The 26,667-nt window shown below is 36.0% G+C and overlaps 1 protein-coding gene across 2 annotated transcripts in view; it reads left to right on the top strand.

Moving 5' to 3' along the window:
• The first annotated feature begins 6,924 nt into the window (after positions 1–6,924).
• LOC117328302 (lysine-specific histone demethylase 1A-like) overlaps positions 6,925–26,667 on the top strand; it is a 42,031-nt gene continuing 22,288 nt past the window's right edge. The window contains exons 1-9 of one of the 2 annotated variants that reach the window (XM_033885825.1): positions 6,925–7,138; positions 9,278–9,446; positions 11,084–11,217; positions 12,690–12,768; positions 15,233–15,325; positions 19,987–20,093; positions 21,267–21,348; positions 21,614–21,708; positions 22,307–22,449. In XM_033885825.1, coding sequence (XP_033741716.1) covers positions 7,037–7,138; positions 9,278–9,446; positions 11,084–11,217; positions 12,690–12,768; positions 15,233–15,325; positions 19,987–20,093; positions 21,267–21,348; positions 21,614–21,708; positions 22,307–22,449 — 1,004 coding nt within the window. In that variant the 5' untranslated portion in view covers positions 6,925–7,036. The remainder of the gene's footprint in view (positions 7,139–9,277; positions 9,447–11,083; positions 11,218–12,689; positions 12,769–15,232; positions 15,326–19,986; positions 20,094–21,266; positions 21,349–21,613; positions 21,709–22,306; positions 22,450–26,667) is intronic. The other variant, XM_033885826.1, reaches the window with a different exon arrangement.

Raw genomic sequence — 26,667 nt, forward strand, 5'->3', positions numbered from 1 at the left:
ACGTGAGCATCCCAGTGCATGTCAAGTGGTACTTCTGAATGTCCTAGCTTGGCCCTGCCCGTAGTTAGTGATTGTTTCTATCTAACAGATCTCCCTCGCGACAGATACGGGCGCCTGGTATTGTCATGTGATCTCAAATTTTATTGGTAACCAGAATGCGTCAAAAATGCGTGCACCGACAATTGCGATTTCCTTTTTCATAAATCCAAGATTTTGATGACTTGGGTCATGCCTGAGGTATGTGACGATACGACTGACCTTAGTATGCGATGTTATCATGTAGACACAATCAAACTTCACTATTCTGTTCTAACAAGACTTTTCACTTGACTTCATACGTACTGAATATTACACCTAAGTAACGTACAACACATATTTAACGTGAGTCACGGGTACCGTACAGTACACGTCTGTCACAGGTAACGAAAATTACACCTGAGTAAAGGGACAACACATATTAAACGTGAGTCACATATACCGAATATAACACATGAGTTACGGGTACCGAAAGTAACACCTGAGTCATTGCTACCGAAAATACACATGAGTCACTCGTATGAAATCACACATAAGTAACGTATACCATATACAATGTATAAAAGAGAGTCACTGGTACCCAATATCACACATGTATAACGGACATCACCGGTTACACGTGAGTTACGGATACTAAATGTAACACGTGATTAACGGATACTAACTGTAACACGTAAGTCACGGATACTAAATGTATGACGTGAGTAACGGATACTAACTGTAACACGTGAGTAACGGATACTAAATGTAACACGTGAGTAACGGATACTAACTGTAACACGTGAGTAACGGATACTAAATGTAACACGGGAGTAACGGATACTAAATGTAACACGTGAGTCACGGGTACTAAATGTAACACGTGAGTCACGGATACTAAATGTAACACGTGAGTCACGGATACTAAATGTAACACGTGAGTAACAGGTACTAAATGTAACACGTGAGTCACGGGTTCTAAATGTAACACGTTAGTCACAGGTATTGGATGTTGCAAGTACCTGATTACCACACTATACCACTACCGTGTATGTGTCCATCTGATTACCACACTATACCACTACCGTGTATGTGTCCACGTGATTACCACACTATACCACTATCGTGTATGTGTCCACCTGATTACCACACTATACCACTACCGTGTATGTGTCCACGTGATTACCACAGTATACCACTACCGTGTATGTGTCCACCTGATTACCACACTATACCACTACCGTGTATGTGTCCACCTGATTACCACACTATACCACTACCGTGTATGTGTCCACGTGATTACCACACTATACCACTACCGTAATAACACCCCATCGTAACAGCGTCTATACTAGATAACAATATCGCGGGAGAACTAGATCATTAGTTTGATTCTATGTCGCACACGTAAATCTTGATTCAAGAACAATACTTCACATATTCGATGGTTTCTTTGTTAAAAGAACAAAGAAGAAATCGATTATCTACAGCAAGAAGACATGATTTTGCCATTTCCTCGCCCTTGTTGCTTTTCTCTACAATGGCGCCTTTTTGCAAGTGGGCATTAACCCTGAAATGGTAAACAAAGACTAGAAAGTCGGGCATGTTCTATAATCTGATACAACAGGCTTTGTGAAAAAAAAACGTAAGTGCGTCATAATTTCCCAATCATATTTGGTTGCATTGTGAATGTCTCTTTCCACGTGATTTCCGCCTGATCAACAGCTGTCCTGACCGAAATCTTTTTAGTCAATTTATCACTAATACCAGGCACAACAAGAATTCCACGGAAGTTGATGTGTCGCCTGCACAGCAAGCTAGGATTTGAATTTTAAAAATCAAACTGATCTGCTTTGCAAATCAAAACAAGTTTCATGCAAAATATAAGTGTTTTTCATACAGAAACCAGAAAGCACTATATGAAGTTTTAGGTTGATTGACCCAAAGGGAACTGGACAGATTTTCTATTTATTTACAGTGACCGTGACTTTCGAATCTGAAAAGCAATCCCAAGCAAGCACTTTTGATTAGGAAGTACTATACAAAGTTTGAGTTTAATTGGTCAAAGGAACTTGACTAATCAATGGAAACCAAGTTTCTATTAATAGCAACAGTGACCTTGACCTTTGACCTTTGAACATCGAAACTTAAAGCAATCCGAAGCAAGCACTTCCTATAAGAAAGTAATGCATCAAGTTTGAGTTTGATTGGCCCAAGAGATCTCAAGTTACCGCAAGCAAACCTATTTTCTATTTAAAGTAGTAAGGACCTTTGACCTTTCAACCTGAAAAGCAATCCTAAGCAAACACTTTTGGTAAGGAAGCACATGATGAAGTTTGAGTTTGATTGGCCAAAGGGAACTCAAGTTATTGGTCGGAAACCATTGTGCGGACGACGACGCCGCCGCCGACACCGTCATAGTAATAACTATATGTCACCTTTTCAAGGCGACACAAAAAAGATGTCGTCAACACTTCAATGACACAGCACTATTCCTGAAGTCGATCCGTCCCTATATGTATATATCTTCAGATATTTTACGTGTAAGTCACACACGATAGCTAGTCTGAAACGTCATACAACATAGCTAAACTGAAATGTCATACAGTTTGTACACTGAAATGTCACACAACATAGCTACACTTGAATGTCATACAGTTTGTACACTGAAATGTCATACAACATAGCTACACTGAAATGTCATACAACATAGCTACACTGAAAACTCTCACAACATAGCTACACTGAAATGTCACACAACATAGCTACACTGAAATGTCACACAACATAGCTACACTGAAATGTCACACAACATAGCTACACTGAAATGTCACACAACATAGCTACACTGAAATGTCACACAACATAGCTACACTGAAACGTCACATAAAATAGCTACACTGAAACGACATAGAAACACGGTATTTACATTGTCTAACATATAGAAACACGGTATTTACATTGTCTAACATATAGAAACACGGTATTTACATTGTCTAACATATAGAAACACGGTATTTACATTGTCTAACATATAGAAACACGGTATTTACATTGTCTTACATATAGAAACACGGTATTTACATTGTCTAACATATAGAAACACGGTATTTACATTGTCTAACATATAGAAACACGGTATTTACATTGTCTAACATATAATCACAGACAGCAAGGATATTAGTGACACTTTAATTTGCTAGAAAAAGACGTGCCAAGAAGGACAACTCGTATAACATTTAAATCTCAACTTGTTCGGGTACTTTTTAGGACAATAACAGATTATAGACAATAAGAGGTTATAGACAATAACATATTATAGACAGTAACAGGTTATGAACAATAACATATTATTGTTCACAGTAACACGTTACGGACAATAACATGTTATAGACAATAACAAGTTATAGACAATAAACGGTTATAGACAATAACAGGTTATAGACAATAACAACTTATAGACAAAAACAGGTTATAGATAATAACAAGTTATATACAATAACAAGTTATAGACAGTAACACGTTATAGACAATAACAGGTTATAGACAATAACAAGTTATATACAATAACAGGTTATAGACAATAACAAGTTATAGACAATAACAAGTTATAGACAATAACAGGTTATAGACAATAACAAGTTATAGACAATAACATGTTATATACAATAACAGGTTATATACAGAAACAGGTTATAAACAATAACAGGTTATAGACAATAACAAGTTATAGACAATAACAAGTTCTATACAGAAACAGGTTATAGACAATAACAGGTTATAGACAATAACAGGTTATAGACAATAACAAGTTATAGACAATAACAGGTTATAGACAATAACAAGTTATAGACAATAACAGGTTATATACAATAACAAGTTCTATACAGAAACAGGTTATAGACAATAACAGGTTATAGACAATAACAGGTTATAGACAATAACAAGTTATAGACAATAACAGGTTATAGACAATAACAAGTTATAGACAATAACAGGTTATAGACAATAACAGGTTATATACAGAAACAGGTTATAGACAATAACATGTTATAGACAATAACAAGTTATAGACAATAACAAGTTATAGACAGAAACAGGTTATAGACAATAACAGGTTATATACAATAACAAGTTATAGACAGTAACACGTTATAGACAATAACAAGTTATAGACAGCAACAAGTTATAGACAATTAAAAGGTTATATACAATAACAAATTATAGACAATAACAGGTTATAGACAATAACAAGTTATAGACAATAACTCGCTATATACAATAACACGTTATAGACAATAACAAATTATAGACAATAACAGGTTATAGACAAAAACAGGTTATAAACAATAACAAGTTATAGACAATAACAAGTTATAGACAATAACAGGTTATAGACAATAACACGTTATATACAATAACAAGTTATCGACAATAACTCGTTATATACAATAACAGGTTATAGACACCAACAAGTTATAGACAATAACAGGTTATAGACAATAACAAGTTATAGACAATAACAGGTTATAGACAATAACAAGTTATAGACAATAACAGGTTATAGACAATAACAAGTTATAGACAATAACAGGTTATATACAATAACAAGTTATAGACAATAACAGATTATAGACAATAACAGGTTATATACAATAACAAGTTATAGACAATAACAGGTTATAGACAATAACAGGTTATAGACAGTATCACGTTATAGACAATAACAAGTTATAGACAATAACAGGTTATAGACAGTAACAGGTTATAGACAATAACTGGTTATAGAAAATAACAGATTATAGACAATAACAAGTTATAGACAATAACAGGTTATAGACAGTAACAGGTTAAAAACAATAACAGGTTATAGACAATAGCAAGTTATAGACAGAAACAGGTTATAGACAATAGCAAGTTATAGACAGAAACAGGTTATAGACAATAACAGGTTATAGACAGTAACAGGTTATAGACAGTAACAGGTTATAGACAATAGCAAGTTATAGACAGAAACAGGTTATAGACAATAACAGGTTATAGACAGTAACACGTTATAGACAATAACAGGTTATAGACAATAACAAGTTATATACAATAACAGGTTATAGACAATAACAAGTTATAGACAATAACAAGTTATAGACAATAACAGGTTATAGACAATAACAAGTTATAGACAATAACATGTTATATACAATAACATGTTATAGACAATAACAAGTTATAGACAATAACAAGTTATAGACAGAAACAGGTTATAGACAATAACAGGTTATATACAATAACAAGTTATAGACAGTAACACGTTATAGACAATAACAAGTTATAGACAGCAACAAGTTATAGACAATTAAAAGGTTATATACAATAACAAATTATAGACAATAACAGGTTATAGACAATAACAAGTTATAGACAATAACTCGCTATATACAATAACACGTTATAGACAATAACAAATTATAGACAATAACAGGTTATAGACAAAAACAGGTTATAAACAATAACAAGTTATAGACAATAACAAGTTATAGACAATAACAGGTTATAGACAATAACACGTTATATACAATAACAAGTTATCGACAATAACTCGTTATATACAATAACAGGTTATAGACACCAACAAGTTATAGACAATAACAGGTTATAGACAATAACAAGTTATAGACAATAACAGGTTATAGACAATAACAAGTTATAGACAATAACAGGTTATATACAATAACAGATTATAGACAATAACAGGTTATATACAATAACAAGTTATAGACAATAACAGATTATAGACAATAACAGGTTATATACAATAACAAGTTATAGACAATAACAGGTTATAGACAATAACAGGTTATAGACAGTATCACGTTATAGACAATAACAAGTTATAGACAATAACAGGTTATAGACAGTAACAGGTTATAGACAATAACTGGTTATAGAAAATAACAGATTATAGACAATAACAAGTTATAGACAATAACAGGTTATAGACAGTAACAGGTTAAAAACAATAACAGGTTATAGACAATAGCAAGTTATAGACAGAAACAGGTTATAGACAATAGCAAGTTATAGACAGAAACAGGTTATAGACAATAACAGGTTATAGACAGTAACAGGTTATAGACAGTAACAGGTTATAGACAATAGCAAGTTATAGACAGAAACAGGTTATAGACAATAACAGGTTATAGACAGAAACAGGTTAAAAACAATAACAAGTTATAGACAGTAACAAGTTATAGACAATAACGGGTTATAGACAATAACGGGTTATAGACAATAACAGGTTATAGAAAATAACAGGTTATAAACAATAACAAGTTATAGACAATAACATGTTATATACAATAACAGATTATAGACAGTAACAGGTTATAGACAATAACTGGTTATAGAAAATAACATGTTATATACAATAACATGTTATTTACAATAACAGATTATAGACAATAACAAGTTATAGACAATAACAAGCTATAGACAATAACAGATTATAGACAATAACAAGTTATAGACAATAACAAGCTATAGACAATAACAAGTTATAGACAATAGCAAGTTATATACAATAACAGATTATAGACAATAACAAGTTATAGACAATAACAAGCTATAGACAATAACAAGTTATAGACAGTAACAAGTTATAGACAGTAACACGTTATAGACAATAACAAGTTATAGACAATAACAGACCTGGTGATTTTATATTGTTTTCAGACGAGCCTTGACAAAGACTTCCAATGCCTGTATTAACAGTTGCAGGTCCGTTATACATTTGAAACATTACATATAAAACTGACAAACCGGTTTGTCCGCATAAACGAACGGGGCGTGAGTAATAACACATATTCCGTATTTTGTCAGCACCGTGACCGGCTTCTTTTTTGTGCATCGGACATTGCTTCCGCTTCTTTGCCTTTTGTTGTCGGCATCGGCGTTTTCATATGCATTGTGATTTTTACTGAAAGGTTGCTATATTTTCAATTCTCTGTCTGATGACAAATTAGAAATGGAAGAGAAAGACAAAGAAAAGAAACGACAGGGAGGCGATGACGAGGGCGATGACAGTGAAGCAAGACGAACAAGCAGACGGAAACGGGCCAGGGTAAAAGCACGTTACAGCATTTTATTTACTTGACTGTTGTCGTGCATCGGTGTTGTCTTTGTTTATAAATAAATAATTAAATCAGCATATAAACAAATATCATAAATTCATCGCTTTGATGTTGCTTCTTATTACTAATTTCCATTGATTCTAAAAGAACTTATATTGACGCGTCTGCGTCAGTTAGCAGAAACCAAGGGAGATAATGTGTTGAATTCTGTCACTTTTTCGTATAACATACATGTACAGATGACATTAATTAAGAATAAAATAAATGTTTGGACGTTAAGAAAAATCTATATTGATCATTATTTCATGCAATGCAACAGAAAAGACTTTCAAAAAGTATTGTAATCTGAAATTATATAAATGTAAACAATAATGCAAGGTACTTATTCGAATTCAAGTAATAAGGGACATCCCATTGAGCAGGGTTGGAATTATCAGAGCTCCTTTTGAAAGTCGAGACATTCTCGATTTTGCAAGACTTCTTTGTGTTTTATGATTGAATGCATCCAGTATAAAACATCAACATTTCAGATTTTTGTATAATTCAATTGAAACTGCACTTTTGCTGACTGTATTATAAACAACTTTACATGTATTTATATATGTATATATATATTTATGGATACCATGCAATCTGGTACATTAGAAATTTCTTAACGTGACATGGAGGGAGAAATTTTTGAATTACATGAGATTTTTTGTCATGTGGGAGAAAGCTTTGTAAGTCTCCGAGCGAGGACGTCAGAGGTGGAATCCCTGACAGTCTGAAAAACTGTGAATTCAGATGCAAAAAAAAAAACGACTGAAAACTGTTCAAACAAAAGTTCTTTCAAATTCAAACCTAATCCCATCACATTCCTGTTACAATATTCTGCCCTCAAATCTTTAGAGTGTATTGGATACAAGATAAGAAATAAGTTGTTTTTTTCAAAATAGTTCCACAAAAATTATCAACATTAGGAATAATTTTATCAATTTACCTGTCATTTCATTTTTAGAAAAAATAAGTTCTTTCAGGGGACTAAGGTTGATGCTGAAAGCTAATACTTATTGTCCTGGAGGGCCATATGACTGCCATATATTTAACTTAAACACACACCGTCAGAGCTGAGTCTTACACTTTGTACAGAAGGTACCATAAAAACTATACAAAATTTTCTGCATTCTGGTTAATTCTAGAAATCTATTGAATACTTTATAACAAGTTTGTTTTGTACTATAACATACATGAGTGGAGGATCGCAAGCATTTTCAAGAGTGCTGCGAAAAAAATTCCATGCAATAGCTGCAACTACACATACATAGTTGAAACCAGTCAAAAATTTTGAACGTGTCAGAGAAACAGTGTAATAAATCAGCTATCACGGACCATGTCAACATGCACAACCATATCATAGACTGAAACAACTCAAAAGTGTTGGAAAGGGAGGAAAACTGGAAAATGAGAAAAATTAAGAATCCATATGGAAGAAAGGAGAATTAATGAACAGAGATGAGGGGGCCAATTGTTGAGTTATCTTTATGACCCTATTTTATCATCCAATAAGGGGCGGAATGGGTAAGCATCTTACCTGTCCCTTTTCCTACCAACAGTATTGGAATGCATGCGCATTTGGACGAAATGTCACACTACAAATTTGACAGCTGACTTCACTAACTCGGCCTATTTTGCGTACTGAGCTGATTTCAGCAATCAGAACACCAACATGCGGTTATTGTACTCTTTGCTTGATAAAGGAAACAGATGTGTATATATCATTCATACCAAACTGATGAATTTTATTCCTACTGTTGAATTTTTGTTGTGCCCGGTGGGCACAGCTGGATTATCCTCAAATAAGCCTCATCCCCTAGTGTAAATAAGCCTCCCCCTAGTGTAAATAAGCCTCCCCCTAGTGTAAATAAGCCTCCCCCCTAGTGTAAATAAGCCTCCCCCTAGTGTAAATAAGCCTCCCCCTAGTGTAAATAATTCTGCGAAAAAGAAGGAGGGGCTTATTTTGTGGACAGGGACTTATTTGCAGATAAACATGGTAATAGATTGAAGATCATCACTTTAATAAGAGTTAGATTAGCTTTGGAAAAATAAAACGAATAGAATAAAGACACAGACTTATAATGTTAGTTTGTTGAATTCAGGTTGAGTACAAGGAGATGGATGAACAGCTGGCCAACATTTCTGAGGATGAATACTACTCGGAGGAAGAAAAGAAAGACAAGCCAGACAAACCTGTGCCACCACCTTCAGCTCCAAAAGTTGAGGCTGACCCTGAACCCGCTGATGAAAGTGAAAATGATGACCCTACAGGTGAAATGAATCAATTGACTTTAAAAACATAGGACCTAAGATAAATTACATATACAAACTGACCTGAAACCTACATACCTGGTAAGGCAGGATATATGTCAACAAAAACCAGGAGGCCGTATTCATAGCAGGGTCAAACTATATTTGACAATTTTGTGGTTGACAAAACTCCTCTGTCAATTGCCTTTCTGATTTTCCTTTTTAATATAAACAACCTGTGAAGAGGATAATGTCTTTAAACCAACTGTATTTGTACAATAGGGATAAATCACAATTTCCGTAACATCTCGGTATCTTTCATTAAAAAAAATAACATACACTGCATCGTATGTATTTGTCAGTTTTAGATTTTAGCAGATAATTATTTGTTTCTAAACAGTCATAAGTCAAGTAAAAATGTCTTCCCATCATTTCACGACAAACATTAATACTGGTCATATTTGTATAAAGGACATGTTCGTGTAAATTACACTCGTGGTCTGCTCTCAATTTATGTTTGTTTAGCCATCAATTTTAGTTATTCAGCCTGAGAGTCTTATCCCCGAAAAGCTGGGCATCAGCTTGACCCATGAATAATAATATGAATATCAATATGAATATCAATATGAGTATCAATGACCCTATGATTTAAAGACAGACTATGCCTCTTATGAAATACCTCAAAAGTATTAAAAAAAGGCAATTTGTGTTTTTTGTCTTAAAATATTTTTGTACATAAGGATCTTTATAGAATTTTATTAAGAATAAAAATATCATGTAATCTCAGTACATACAAATACTGCCTAGCCAGCAATATAGACCTCAACAGGTGCTCAAGATGACCTTGTTTTTAAAGGAAGAAATTAAAAAATTGTTTTATTTTGTTTTCGTTTTGTCATCTGGAAAATTTATATTTAGAGTGTCTGTTACTAATTAAAGCAGCCTTATTCTGATGTTACAGTTGTTCATTTTGGTTTTTGGTTGTTTTTTTTTCATATAAAAACTTAGATTAAATGCTGTGGGCTAATCATACAATTAGCAATTTTGTTGTGCTAATGTGATCAAATTATCTAAAGAATAATAGAATGGGACATGGGCCTGTTCCGTGGACAGGGATATCTCAACCCGAGTGTAACAGTTTGGCCAGTCAGCATGAGGCTTGCCGAGTGCTGGCCAGACAAACTCTTACACGAGGGTTGAGATATCCTTGTTCGCAGAACAGACCCATGTTTGATTATTTTTCTCACATGTTTGCATACTTCCAAGCAAATGTAAGCTTTTATGAAAGTATTTCATCAAGCCATCTGTATACGTAATGCTCCTTGGAATGTGCATCAAAATTAATGACGTCATCATTTAAAATATGGTAACTCAACGTAAATGATGACGTTATGTTATTGTGTGCAACGTCATATAACGTGTGACTGCTGTCTTTACCCCCCACTGTGAGATTGCATTGATTTATCTTTTTCCTAGTAACCGCGGGATAACTCTGTGCAGTATGTGAGAACACAGGTCTTTGTCCTTGTCTATAAAGGAACTGATCACAAAGAATGATCATTCTAATTTCATGCAATATTTTGTGACATTTTGAAAATGAAGAGTCACTTCTACTGTTTGAATTTTTTTTTTTTTTTTTTTCAAATGACTGTATATAGGTCTTGAAGGAGCAGCCTTTCAGAGTCGCCTACCATTTGATAAAATGACCTCACAGGAAGCAGCATGTTTTCCAGACATAATTCAAGGTCCTCCTCAGTCACAGAAGGTGTTCCTATACCTGAGGAACAGACAGGTCAGTGTTGCAAGATATCATTTACAAAAAAAAATGTTCTTATACCTCGAACTATTAGGACAGCTGGTTAATGTGATGTGGGATAAACAATTAATGTAATTCTCTCCTGTATGTAACAAAGACAGGATAAACAATTAATGTAATTCTCTCCTGTATGTCACAAAGACAGGATAAACAATTAATGTAATTCTCTCCTGTATGTCACAAAGACAGGATAAACAATTAATGTAATTTTCTCCTGTATGTCACATGGACAGGATAAACAATTAATGTAATTCTCTCCTGTATGTCACAAAGACAGGATAAACAATTAATGTAATTCTCTCCTGTATGTCACAAAGACAGAATAAACAATTAATGCAATTCTCTCCTGTATGTCACAAAGACAGGACAAACAATTAATATAATTCTCTCCTGTATGTCACAAAGACAGGATAAACAATTAATGTAATTCTCTCCTGTATGTCACAAAGACAGGACAAACAATTAATGTAATTCTCTCCTGTATGTCACAAAGACAGGACAAACAATTAATGTAATTCTCTCCTGTATGTCACAAAGACCGGATAAACAATTAATGTAATTCTCTCCTGTATTAACTCAGACAGGATAAACAATTAATGTAATTCTCTCCTGTATGTCACAAAGACCGGATAAACAATTAATGTAATTCTCTCCTGTATTAACTCAGACAGGATAAACAATTAATGCAATTATCTCCTGTATGCCACAAGGACAGGATAAACAATTAATGTAATTCTCTCCTGTATGTCACAAGGACAGGATAAACAATTAATGTAATTCTCTCCTGTATTAACTCAGACAGGATAAACAATTAATGTAATTCTCTCCTGTATGTCACAAAGACAGTATAAACAATTAATGTATTTCTCTCCTGTATGTCACAAAGACAGTATAAATAATTAATGTAATTCTCTCCTGTATGTCACAAAGACAGGATAAACAGTTAATGTAATTCTCTCCTGTATGTCACAAAGACAGGATAAACAATTAATGTAATTCTCTCCTGTATTAACTCAGACAGGATAAACAATTAATGTAATTCTCTCCTGTATGTCACAAAGACAGGATAAACAATTAATATAATTCTCTCCTGTATTAACTCAGACAGGATAAACAATTAATGTAATTCTCTCCTGTATGTCACAAAGACAGGATAAACAATGTAATTCTCTCCTGTATGTAACAAAGACAGGATAAACAATTAATGTAATTCTCTCCTGTATGTCACAAAGACAGGATAAACAATTTATGTAATTCTCTCCTGTATGTCACAAGGACAGGATAAACAATTAATGTAATTCTCTCCTGTATGTCACAAAGATAGGATAAACAATGTAATTCTCTCCTGTATGTAACAAAGACAGGATAAACAATTAATGTAATTCTCTCCTGTATGTCACAAAGACAGGATAAACAATTAATATAATTCTCGCCTGTATGTTTGACAGATTCAACTTTGGTTGGAGAATCCTAAACAGCAGCTGACATTTGAGAATGCCTTACCCCAGATTGAGGCTCCATACAACAGTACGTATGTGACTGAAACACATTGATTGCTCTCTTTTGAATGAAGGGAAATTTGTACATGTTTTAGCACTATTTCCTCTTCTTGTTCCCTTAAGTTTATATATATTGTTGTTGTCATCCTAACAGAGTCTTGTCCCGGGTATAAATTTTGAACAGTTCATTTAACAGATATCTTGATGAAATATGAAACACATACAATATAATAAAGGTGCTGTGCAGTATACTATAATTAGGTCACTTCAATCTTTACTTAAGGTCAAAGGTCAATTGAGTACAAATATATTTCTATGCAGTATCATTCATGACATATACCTATCAACAGTTGAAGAAATTTTGATGAAACATGAAATATAAGCATCACTCAATGACATGTGGTGCAGTGTACAATAATAGATCACTGTGACATTCATTTCAAGGTATGCAGGGTTGACGTTACTAGTGGTGGTATACCAGGGCACTACTGTACAATCTTGTTCTGACCTTCACCTTTGAATAGTTATAGAGTTTACACAATGGATGGTGGTATACCAGGGCACTACTATTCAATCTTGTTCTGACCTTCACCTTTGAACAGTTATAGAGTTTACACAATGGATGGTGGTATACCAGGGCACTACTATTCAATCTTGTTCTGACCTTCACCTTTGAACAGTTATAGAGTTTACACAATGGATGGTGGTATACCAGGGCACTACTGTACAATCTTGTTCTGACCTTCACCTTTGAACAGTTATAGAGTTTACACAATGGATGGTGATATACCAGGGCACTACTGTACATTCTTGTTCTGACCTTCACCTTTGAACAGTTATAGAGTTTACACAATGGATGGTGGTATACTAGGGCACTACTGTACAATCTTGTTCTGACCTTAACCTTTGAACAGTTATAGAGTTTACACAATGGATGGTGGTATACCAAGGTACTACTGTACAATCTTGTTCTGACCTTCACCTTTGAACAGTTATAGAGGTTACACAACAGGTGGTGGTATACCTAGGGCACTACTGTACAATCTTGCTTCTGACCTTCACCTTTGAACAGTTAACGGAATGTTTAGTGATATTCAGACATTGGAAGAGGGGAAACATGTTCTCAAAACAATTATTTGATTATCTTGACAGGGCATGAGTCATTTCTTTATGATGTTTTTATATTTATTTTGATTTTAATATTGATGTGTAACAAGTAACCAACCAGTATTGTGTATTGTGCATATTAAATGGTATATGTTTCAACTTTGCTAATAAAGGATACCTGGCTGGATTTACGTTATGTTAAGGTTTTTACATGTTGATTTATCAACATTTCTGATCAGTAGTTTACTCATTCTGCTTTTAAATATAAGTCACCTTTTTAAAAAATAGGTATGCTTGTTCAATCAATATAGTATACATATCTATGTTGAAGTTCAATGTTTAACAAATTGATGCAAGTTTGCTTAGGATATTATGCTCAATATGCTGCGATTTGCTGAGAGTTTCCTTTACAATATCATCATACCAGTAGTTAAAACTATATTCTGATCACACTTTGTCAGTATTTTATAATTCATACTATAAAAACAAAGATCACACTTTGTCAGTATTTTATAATTCATACTATAAAAACAAAGATCACATTTTGTCAGTATTTTATAATTCATACTATAAAAACAAAGATCACACTTTGTCAGTATTTTATAATTCATACTATAAAAACAAAGATCACACTTTGTCAGTATTTTATAATTCATACTATAAAAACAAAGATCACACTTTGTCAGTATTTTATAATTCATACTATAAAAAACAAAGCTAGAGTTGTAAATTTAGTGAAAATCTGCAAATATAAAAAGTACACCAGACTTAGATTAGTCAAGAGTTTCCACCTTATGAATATAATATCTGATCAAGCAACCATGCTGAAACATACACAGTCCATATTATACTGTATAAAGGGCAGGAGCGTTTGGATTTTAGTGAAATTGGCATGTAAAATGAAAAAGGTCCTCGGAATTTCTTTGGTTGGTGTATAAGTAGAAAACAGCAGACAGTACATTTTCTATGCCTAAATGTTTCTTTTCTATGGTTTGTGATTTCTGGGTAAATCACGTCCTACACAAAATCTTTTCAATGTTTTTTGATGTTGTATCATACATATTCAAAGAGGTAAAAATGTTTCCTTTCATGGCAATGAAGCACAATTAAAGTTTCCTTAGAAACGTGATATTGTAGAATATTTTAAAGTACATGTACGTAGTTACATTGGGATTCCATCATTTCAAGCATGCAGGAAATGTTCTATTAGTAAGTCACTTTCCCATGAAACAGGTATATATATGTTGTTCCAAATCTGTGAGACAGTAAGAAATAATATTCCTAAGTCAATAAAAAATAAACAAATCATTTCTATTACATGGCTGACTTTTGTAGGTTGAGGAAGATAGTATGTGCCTCTAAAGGGTTTTACTTTTCCATTGCAGGTGATGGGCCTTTAGTGATGAGAGTACATGCCTATTTGGAACGATTTGGTTACATAAACTTCGGGGTATACAAACGTCTAAAGCCATTACCTGGTATGTATCTCTGCTGGTAAACTTACTTCTGAAAATGTTTTCAATATGTTCTTAGTAAAAAATTTAGAATAGTCTTGTAAACTTGTGATCTCAGACATGAGTACATTCTTGTAACTTGTGATCTCAGACATGAGTACAGTCTTGTAAACTTGTGATCTCAGACATGAGTACAGTCTTGTTAACTTGTGATCCCAGACACGAGTACAGTCTTGTTAACTTGTGATCCCAGACATGAGTACAGTCTTGTTAACTTGTGATCTCAGACATGAGTACAGTCTTGTAAACTTCTGATCTCAGACATGAGTACAGTCTTGTAAACTTGTGATCCCAGACATGAGTACAGTCTTGTTAACTTGTGATCCCAGACATGAGTACAGTCTTGTTAACTTGTGGTCCCAGACATGAGTACTGTCTTGTTAACTTGTGGTCCCAGACATGAGTACAGTCTTGTTAACTTGTGATCCCAGACATGAGTACAGTCTTGTTAACTTGTGATCCCAGACATGAGTACAGTCTTGTAAACTTGTGATCTCAGACATGAGTACAGTCTTGTTAACTTGTGGTCCCAGACATGAGTACTGTCTTGTTAACTTGTGATCTCAGACATGAGTACAGTCTTTTTAACTTGTGATCTCAGACATGAGTACTGTCTTGTTAACTTGTGATCCCAGACATGAGTACAGTATTGTTAACTTGTGATCCCAGACATGAGTACAGTCTTGTAAACTTGTGATCCCAGACATGAGTACAGTATTGTTAACTTGTGATCCCAGACATGAGTACAGTATTGTTAACTTGTGATCCCAGACATGAGTACTGTCTTGTAAACTTGTGATCTCAGACATGAGTACAGTCTTGTAAACTTGTGATCCCAGACATGAGTACAGTCTTGTTAACTTGTGGTCTCAGACATGAGTACAGTCTTGTTAACTTGTGATCCCAGACATGAGTACAGTCTTGTAAACTTGTGGTCCCAGACATGGGTACAGTCTTGTTAACTTGTGGTCCCAGACATGAGTACAGTCTTGTTAACTTGTAATCCCAGACATGAGTACAGTCTTGTTAACTTGTGGTCCCAGACATGAGTACAGTCTTGTTAACTTGTGGACCCAGACATGAGTACAGTCTTGTTAACTTGTGATCCCAGACATGAGTACAGTCTTGTAAACTTGTGATCCCAGACATGAGTACTGTCTTGTTAACTTGTGGTCCCAGACATGAGTACAGTCTTGTAAACTTGTGATCCCAGACATGAGTACAGTCTTGTAAACTTGTGGTCCCAGACATGAGTACAGTCTTGTTAACTTGTGATCCCAGACATGAGTACAGTCTTGTTAACTTGTGATCCCAGACATGAGTACAGTCTTGTAAACTTGTGGTCCCAGACATGAGTACAGTCTTGTTAACTTGTGATCCCAGACATGAGTACAGTCTTGTAAACTTGTGATCCCAGACATGAGTACTGTCTTGTAAACTTGTGGTCCCAGACATGAGTACTGTCTTGTTAACTTGTGATCCCAGACATGAGTACTGTCTTGTTAACTTGTGATCCCAGACATGAGTACAGTCTTGTAAACTTGTGATCTCAGACATGAGTACTGTCTTGTTAACTTGTGTTCTCAGACATGATTTCAGTCTTGTTAACTTGTGATCTCAGACATGAGTACAGTCTTGTAAATTTGTGATCTCAGACCTGAGTACAGTCTTGTTAACTTGTGATCTCAGACTTGAGTACAGTCTTGTAAACTTGTGATCCCAGACATGAGTACAGTCTTGTTAACTTGTGGTCCCAGACATGAGTACAGTCTTGTTAACTTGTGTTCTCAGACATGAGTACAGTCTTGTTAACTTGTGATCTCAGACATGAGTACAGTCTTGTTAACTTGTGATCTCAGACATGAGTACAGTCTTGTAAACTTGTGATCTCAGACATGAGTACAGTCTTGTTAACTTGTGATCTCAGACATGAGTACAGTCTTGTAAACTTGTGATCTCAGACATGAGTACAGTCTTGTAAACTTGTGATCCCAGACATGAGTACAGTCTTGTTAACTTGTGGTCCCAGACATGAGTACAGTCTTGTAAACTTGTGATCTCAGACATGAGTACAGTCTTGTAAACTTGTGATTACAGACACGAGTACAGTCTTGTTAACTTGTGATTACAGACATGAATACAGTCTTGTAAACTTGTACGTGATCTCAGACATGAGTACAGTCTTGTAAACTTGTGGTCCCAGACATGAGTACAGTCTTGTTAACTTGTGATCTCAGACATGAGTACAGTCTTGTTAACTTGTGGTCTCAGACATGAGTACTGTCTTGTTAACTTGTGATTACAGACACGAGTACAGTCTTGTTAACTTGTGATCTCAGAAATGAGTACAGTCTTGTTAACTTGTGGTCCCAGACATGAGTACAGACTTGTTTACTTGTGATCTCAGACACGAGTACTGTCTTGTTAACTTGTGATCCCAGACATGAGTACAGTCTTGTTAACTTGTGATCCCAGACATGAGTACTGTCTTGTAAACTTGTGATCCCAGACATGAGTACAGTCTTGTTAACTTGTGATCCCAGACATGAGTACAGTCTTGTTAACTTGCAATTGTGATCTCAGACATGAGTACTGTCTTGTAAACTTGTGATCCCAGACATGAGTACAGTCTTGTTAACTTGTGATCCCAGACATGAGTACTGTCTTGTAAACTTGTGATCCCAGACATGAGTACAGTCTTGTTAACTTGTAATCCCAGACATGAGTACAGTCTTGTAAACTTGTGGTCCCAGACATGAGTACAGTCTTGTTAACTTGTGTTCTCAGACATGAGTACAGTCTTGTTAACTTGTGATCTCAGACATGAGTACAGTCTTGTAAACTTGTGATCTCAGACATGAGTACAGTCTTGTTAACTTGTGATCTCAGACATGAGTACAGTCTTGTAAACTTGTGATCCCAGACATGAGTACAGTCTTGTTAACTTGTGGTCCCAGACATGAGTACAGTCTTGTTAACTTGTGTTCTCAGACATGAGTACAGTCTTGTTAACTTGTGATCTCAGACATGAGTACAGTCTTGTAAACTTGTGATCTCAGACATGAGTACAGTCTTGTTAACTTGTGATCTCAGACATGAGTACAGTCTTGTAAACTTGTGATCTCAGACATGAGTACAGTCTTGTAAACTTGTGATCCCAGACATGAGTACAGTCTTGTTAACTTGTGGACCCAGACATGAGTACAGTCTTGTAAACTTGTGATCTCAGACATGAGTACAGTCTTGTAAACTTGTGATTACAGACACGAGTACAGTCTTGTTAACTTGTGATTACAGACATGAATACAGTCTTGTAAACTTGTACGTGATCTCAGACATGAGTACAGTCTTGTAAACTTGTGGTCCCAGACATGAGTACAGTCTTGTTAACTTGTGATCTCAGACATGAGTACAGTCTTGTTAACTTGTGGTCTCAGACATGAGTACTGTCTTGTTAACTTGTGATTACAGACACGAGTACAGTCTTGTTAACTTGTGATCTCAGAAATGAGTACAGTCTTGTTAACTTGTGGTCCCAGACATGAGTACAGACTTGTTTACTTGTGATCTCAGACACGAGTACTGTCTTGTTAACTTGTGATCCCAGACACGAGTACAGTCTTGTTAACTTGTGATCTCAGACATGAGTACAGTCTTGTAAACTTGTGATCTCAGACATGAGTACAGTCTTGTAAACTTGTGATCCCAGACATGTGTACTGTCTTGTTAACTTGTACGTGATCTCAGACATGAGTACAGTCTTGTAAACTTGTAATCTCAGACATGAGTACAGTCTTGTAAACTTGTGATCTCAGACATGAGTACTGTCTTGTAAACTTGTGATCCCAGACATGAGTACAGTCTTGTTAACTTGTAATCCCAGACATGAGTACAGTCTTGTAAACTTGTGGTCCCAGACATGAGTACAGTCTTGTAAACTTGTAATCTCAGACATGAGTACAGTCTTGTTAACTTGTGGTCCCAGACATGAGTACAGTCTTATAAACTTGTGATCTCAGACATGAGTACAGTCTTGTAAACTTGTGATCCCAGACATGAGTACAGTCTTGTTAACTTGTGATCCCAGACATGAGTACAGTCTTGTTAACTTGTGATCCCAGACATGAGTACAGTCTTGTAAACTTGTGGTCCCAGACATGAGTACAGTCTTATAAACTTGTGATCTCAGACATGAGTACAGTCTTGTTAACTTGTGGTCCCAGACATGAGTACAGTCTTATAAACTTGTGATCTCAGACATGAGTACAGTCTTGTAAACTTGTGGTCCCAGACATGAGTACAGTCTTATAAACTTGTGATCTCAGACATGAGTACAGTCTTGTTAACTTGTGGTCCCAGACATGAGTACAGTCTTATAAACTTGTGATCTCAGACATGAGTACTGTCTTGTTAACTTGTGATCCCAGACATGGGTACAGTCTTGTTAACTTGTGATCCCAGACATGAGTACAGTCTTGTTAACTTGGTAGTATACTTCAGATTTATTGTGACTTATGCGAGTGTGTTGTGGTCTTTGATATTGTACATATTCAATTCAGTCATTCTTTAAGTATCTTAAGTTTGACTTCAAACATTAAGTTTTTTTTTACTCAATTTTTCTACAGTAAAGAAACACGGGAGAGTCATCATCATCGGGGCTGGTATAGCTGGACTCACTGCTGCTCGCCAGCTCATGTCTTTTGGCATGGAAGTCATTGTTCTTGAGGCTCGGGTATGTCTCGTTATCAATCACACTTTTGAATATTTTGTAGCCATAGTGGAAGTAGCTTACTATAGAATAGCAAAATTACATTTTCAGCTCACCTGCCTCCAAAGAGTCGCTGAGCTTATGGCATGGTGCAGCGTCCGTCCATTGTCCCAGTTAACATTTTCCTTAAAACCGTACTAGTCCTGAATGGATGAATGGATTTTGATGAAATTGGTCGGGAGCATCAATTGGCAAAGGAAATCTAATTATAACATTGTTTAAACAGAGGGTGCAATAGGGGAATATAGCAATAACAAAAAATTAGAATCCTTTTTTCTTTTCAAGAATGACATGATTTGGTCCTTCTGTATTTTGAACAATTGTTGGGAGAGGCAGTTCAAAAGAAGTATTAAGAGTATTTTGCCATAATTACTGAAATATCCAGGTAAGCAATGCAGGCCCTCTTGGCCTCCTGTTAGGTCACCTGAGATACTGTCTTAAGTGACCTATTCTAATTGCCTTTTGTCTGTCCTCATGCACTATGCACCATCTATCCATATGCAATTTGCATTTTGAACTTTTTCTCAATAACCAAGAGGCCCTGGATTATGACATTAAGCCAGTATCATGCTGGGATAAAGGCTGCTACACTGTAGGTATGTTCAAGTGAATGACTTTGACCTGCTTTTAAAGTAACAATCGTCAAATGTGTTAAAATCCTTCAATGACTGTTTCTCAATAACCAAGATATTCAGGGTCATGGTATTGGGTTAATAGCATGCTGGGATGAAGGGTTTGTTCAAATTGGTGAGCTTGACCTACTTTTAAGATAACATGGGTTTTACTGTGTGAAAAGCTTGAAATGACTTCTTTTCATTATGCAAGAGGCCCACTGTCATAATAATGGGTCAGTAGCATGTTGGAATGAAGTGCTACTAAGTTTGTTCAAAGGAATTACCTTGTCCTCGCTTCAAGGTCATGAATAAACAAGAGAGCTTGGGCCATGATATAGGGCCAGTAGTACAATTAATGAAAGTAACTTTAACTTCTCTTGTATTTGTAATTTATTATGTAGTACCACCAGTATTCTGATTTGTTTTCTACTTCCTGATCGGACGAAATGACTGCCATTGAGTAACTTCTGATTGGTTGAAATTTGATATTATGTTATTTAAACTGAATATATTATCTGTACAGGACCGGGTTGGAGGTAGGGTAGCCACCTTCCGTAAGGGTAACTATGTGGCAGATCTTGGGGCCATGGTGGTCACCGGTCTGGGTAAGTGTTAATTGACTTAAAGTTTATCTGTTATAGCTTAAACACAATACCTATAGTCATTTGATGGACTTAAACAAATCTGATTTTTACTGTTTTGAATACATTGTGTGTGAAGTTTAAAAAATTAGGGCAGAATCTTAATGACTGACTGAAAATATCCTTTGAATTTTGTATTAATTGCCAAAGCATCATTATAAATATTGCTTTTTAAAATTGTGTTATTCTGCAGCGAACCAATATATGTAGGTTGATTTCTTGTTTTTAGGTGGTAATCCTATCACTGTAATGAGCAGACAAATTAACATGGAACTGCACAAGATCAAACAGAAGTGTCCTCTGTACGAGACCAATGGTGGAACGGTCTGTAAACCTGATTCATTTCATTCTTATGTTTTCTACACTTTTCTTGTAATAATTAAAAGTTATCTTGAATCACACAGTGAATTACAATGTTTGCATCTGAGTTGGATACAACTGTTATTACTTTGAAAAATTAGTTTATTCCACCTTTTGCAATTCACTTTAACAAATTACAGTTGAATCCAGTTATATTGAAACCCTCGGGGAACGGCTTCCTGACTGTACTTACAGTTGAATCCAGTTATATTGAAACCCTTGGGGAATGGCAAATTAAATCCAGTTATATTGAAACCCTTGGGGAATGGCAAATTAAATCCAGTTATATTGAAACCCTTGGGGAACGGCTTCCTGACTGTACTTACAGTTGAATCCAGTTATATTGAAACCCTTGGGGAATGGCAAATTAAATCCAGTTATATTGAAACCCTTGGGGAATGGCAAATTAAATCCAGTTATATTGAAATCCTTGGGGAACGGCTTCCTGACTGTACTTACAGTTGAATCCAGTTATATTGAAACCCTTGGGGAATGGCAAATTAAATCCAGTTATATTGAAACCCTTGGGGAACGGCAAATTAACTGTATCTGTTATTTACAGGTACCAAAAGACAAGGATGAAATGGTTGAGCGAGAATTTAACAGATTGTTGGAGTCTACATCATATCTCTCTCACCAGCTGGATTTCAACTCTGTTAATGGCAAACCTGCATCCTTAGGTCAGGCTTTAGAGGCAGTCATCAAGTAAGTCTATATCTTAACCTACAGTCTTAGGTCAGACTTTAGAGACAGTCATCAAGGTAGTCCATATCTTAACCTACAGTCTTAGGCCAGACTTTAGAGACAGTCACCAAGGTAGTCCATATCTTAACCTACAGTCTTAGGTCAGACTTTAGAGACAGTCATCAAGGTAGTCCATATCTTAACCTACAGTCTTAGGCCAGACTTTAGAGACAGTCATCAAGGTAGTCCATATCTTAACCTACAGTCTTAGGCCAGACTTTAGAGACAGTCACCAAGGTAGTCCATATCTTAACCTACAGTCTTAGGTCAGACTTTAGAGACAGACACCAAGGTAGTCCATATCTTAACCTACAGTCTTAGGCCAGACTTTAGAGACAGTCACCAAGGTAGTCCATATCCTAACCTACAGTCTTAGGTCAGACTTTAGAGACAGTCATCTAGGTAGTCCATATCTTAACCTACAGTCTTAGGTCAGACTTTAGAGACAGTCATCAAGGTAGTCCATATCTTAACCTACAGTCTTAGGCCAGACTTTAGAGACAGTCATCAAGATAGTCCATATCTTAACCTACAGTCTTAGGTCAGACTTTAGACACAGTCATCAAGGTAGTCCATATCTTAACCTACAGTCTTAGGTCAGACTTTAGACACAGTCATCAAGTAAGTCCATATCTTAACCTACAGTCTTAGGTCAGACTTTAGACACAGTCACCAAGGTAGTCCATATCTTAACCTACAGTCTTAGGTCAGACTTTAGAGACAGTCATCAAGGTAGTCCATATCTTAACCTACAGTCTTAGGTCAGACTTTAGAGACAGTCATCAAGGTAGTCCATATCTTAACCTACAGTCTTAGGTCAGACTTTAGACACAGTCACCAAGGTAGTCCATATCTTAACCTACAGTCTTAGGTCAGACTTTAGAGACAGTCATAAAGGTAGTCCATATCTTAACCTACAGTCTTAGGTCAGACTTTAGACAGTCATCAAGTAAGTCCATATCTTAACCTACAGTCTTAGGCCAGACCTTAGAGACAGTCATCAAGGTAGTCCATATCTTAACCTACAGTCTTAGGTCAGACTTTAGAGACAGTCATCAAGTAAGTCCATATCTTAACCTACAGTCTTAGGTCAGACTTTAGAGACAGTCACCAAGGTAGTCCATATCTTAACCTACAGTCTTAGGTCAGACTTTAGAGACAGTCATCAAGGTAGTCCATATCTTAACCTACAGTCTTAGGTCAGACTTTAGAGACAGACATCAAGGTAGTCTATATCTTAACCTACAGTCTTAGGTCAGACTTTAGAGACAGTCACCAAGGTAGTCCATATCTTAACCTACAGTCTTAGGTCAGACTTTAGACACAGTCACCAAGGTAGTCCATATCTTAACCTACAGTCTTAGGTCAGACTTTAGAGACAGTCATCAAGGTAGTCTATATCTTAACCTACAGTCTTAGGTCAGACTTTAGACACAGACACCAAGGTAGTCCATATCTTAACCTACAGTCTTAGGTCAGACTTTAGACACAGACACCAAGGTAGTCCATATCTTAACCTACAGTCTTAGGTCAGACTTTAGAGACAGTCATTAAGGTAGTCCATATCTTAACCTACAGTCTTAGGTCAGACTTTAGAGACAGTCATCAAGGTAGTCCATATCTTAACCTACAGTCTTAGGTCAGACTTTAGAGACAGACACCAAGGTAGTCCATATCTTAACCTACAGTCTTAGGTCAGACTTTAGAGACAATCATCAAGGTAGTCCATATCTTAACCTACAGTCTTAGGTCAGACTTTAGAGACAGTCATCAAGTAAGTCCATATCCTAACCTACAGTCTTAGGTCAGACTTTAGAGACAGACATCAAGGTAGTCCATATCTTAACCTACAGTCTTAGGTCAGACTTTAGAGACAGTCATCAAGGTAGTCCATATCTTAACCTACAGTCTTAGGTCAGACTTTAGAGACAGACACCAAGGTAGTCCATATCTTAACCTACAGTCTTAGGTCAGACTTTAGAGACAGTCATCAAGTAAGTCCATATCTTAACCTACAGTCTTAGGTCAGACTTTAGAGACAGTCACCAAGGTAGTCCATATCTTAACCTACAGTCTTAGGTCAGACTTTAGAGACAGTCATCAAGTAAGTCCATATCTTAACCTACAGTCTTAGGTCAGACTTTAGAGACAGTCACCAAGGTAGTCCATATCTTAACCTACAGTCTTAGGTCAGACTAGAATCAGTCATCAAGGTAGTCCATATCTTAACCTACAGTCTTAGGTCAGACTTTAGAGACAGTCACCAAGGTAGTCCATATCTTAACCTACAGTCTTAGGTCAGACTTTAGAGACAGTCATCAAGGTAGTCCATATCTTAACCTACAGTCTTAGGTCAGACTTTAGAGACAGTCATCAAGTAAGTCCATATCTTAACCTACAGTCTTAGGTCAGACTTTAGAGACAGTCACCAAGGTAGTCCATATCTTAACCTACAGTCTTAGGTCAGACTTTAGAGACAGTCATCAAGGTAGTCCATATCTTAACCTACAGTCTTAGGTCAGACTTTAGAGACAGACACCAAGGTAGTCCATATCTTAACCTACAGTATTAGGTCAGACTTTAGAGACAGACACCAAGGTAGTCCATATCTTAACCTACAGTCTTAGGTCAGACTTTAGAGACAGTCATCAAGTAAGTCCATATCTTAACCTACAGTCTTAGGTCAGACTTTAGAGACAGTCATCAAGGTAGTCCATATCTTAACCTACAGTCTTAGGCCAGACTTTAGAGACAGTCATCAAGTAAGTCCATATCTTAACCTACAGTCTTAGGTCAGACTTTAGAGACAGACACCAAGGTAGTCCATATCTTAACCTACAGTCTTAGGTCAGACTTTAGAGACAGTCATCAAGTAAGTCCATATCTTAACCTACAGTCTTAGGTCAGACTTTAGAGACAGACACCAAGGTAGTCCATATCTTAACCTACAGTCTTAGGTCAGACTTTAGAGACAGACACCAAGGTAGTCCATATCTTAACCTACAGTCTTAGGTCAGACTTTAGAGACAGACACCAAGGTAGTCCATATCTTAACCTACAGTCTTAGGTCAGACTTTAGAGACAGTCATCAAGTAAGTCCATATCCTAACCTACAGTCTTAGGTCAGACTTTAGAGACAGTCATCAAGGTAGTCTATATCCTAACCTACAGTCTTAGGTCAGACTTTAGAGACAGTCATCAAGTAAGTCCATATCCTAACCTACAGTCTTAGGTCAGACTTTAGAGACAGACACCAAGGTAGTCCATATCCTAACCTACAGTCTTAGGTCAGACTTTAGAGACAGTCACCAAGTAAGTCCATATCTTAACCTACAGTCTTAGGTCAGACTTTAGAGACAGTCACCAAGTAAGTCCATATCTTAACCTACAGTCTTAGGTCAGACTTTAGAGACAGACACCAAGGTAGTCCATATCTTAACCTACAGTCTTAGGTCAGACTTTAGAGACAGTCATCAAGGTAGTCCATATCTTAACCTACAGTCTTAGGTCAGACTTTAGAGACAGACACCAAGGTAGTCCATATCTTAACCTACAGTCTTAGGTCAGACTTTAGAGACAGACACCAAGGTAGTCCATATCTTAACCTACAGTCTTAGGTCAGACTTTAGAGACAGTCATTAAGGTAGTCCATATCTTAACCTACAGTCTTAGGCCAGACTTTAGAGACAGTCATTAAGGTAGTCCATATCTTAACCTACAGTCTTAGGCCAGACTTTAGAGAGTCATCAAGGTAGTCCATATCTTAACCTACAGTCTTAGGTCAGACTTTAGAGACAGACACCAAGGTAGTCCATATCTTAACCTACAGTCTTAGGCCAGACTTTAGAGAGTCATCAAGGTAGTCCATATCTTAAATTACAGTCTTAGGTCAGACTTTAGAGACAGTCATCAAGTAAGTCCATATCTTAACCTACAGTCTTAGGTCAGACTTTAGAGACAGTCACCAAGGTAGTCCATATCTTAACCTACAGTCTTAGGCCAGACTTTAGAGACAGTCATCAAGGTAGTCCATATCCTAACCTACAGTCTTTGGTCAGACTTTAGAGACAGTCACCAAGGTAGTCGATATCTTAACCTACAGTCTTTGGTCAGACTTTAGAGACAGTCACCAAGGTAGTCCATATCTTAACCTACAGTCTTAGGTCAGACTTTAGAGAC

Source organism: Pecten maximus, chromosome 5, assembly GCF_902652985.1.
Source record: "Pecten maximus chromosome 5, xPecMax1.1, whole genome shotgun sequence".
In the NCBI taxonomy this organism is placed as follows: Eukaryota; Metazoa; Mollusca; class Bivalvia; order Pectinida; family Pectinidae; genus Pecten; species Pecten maximus.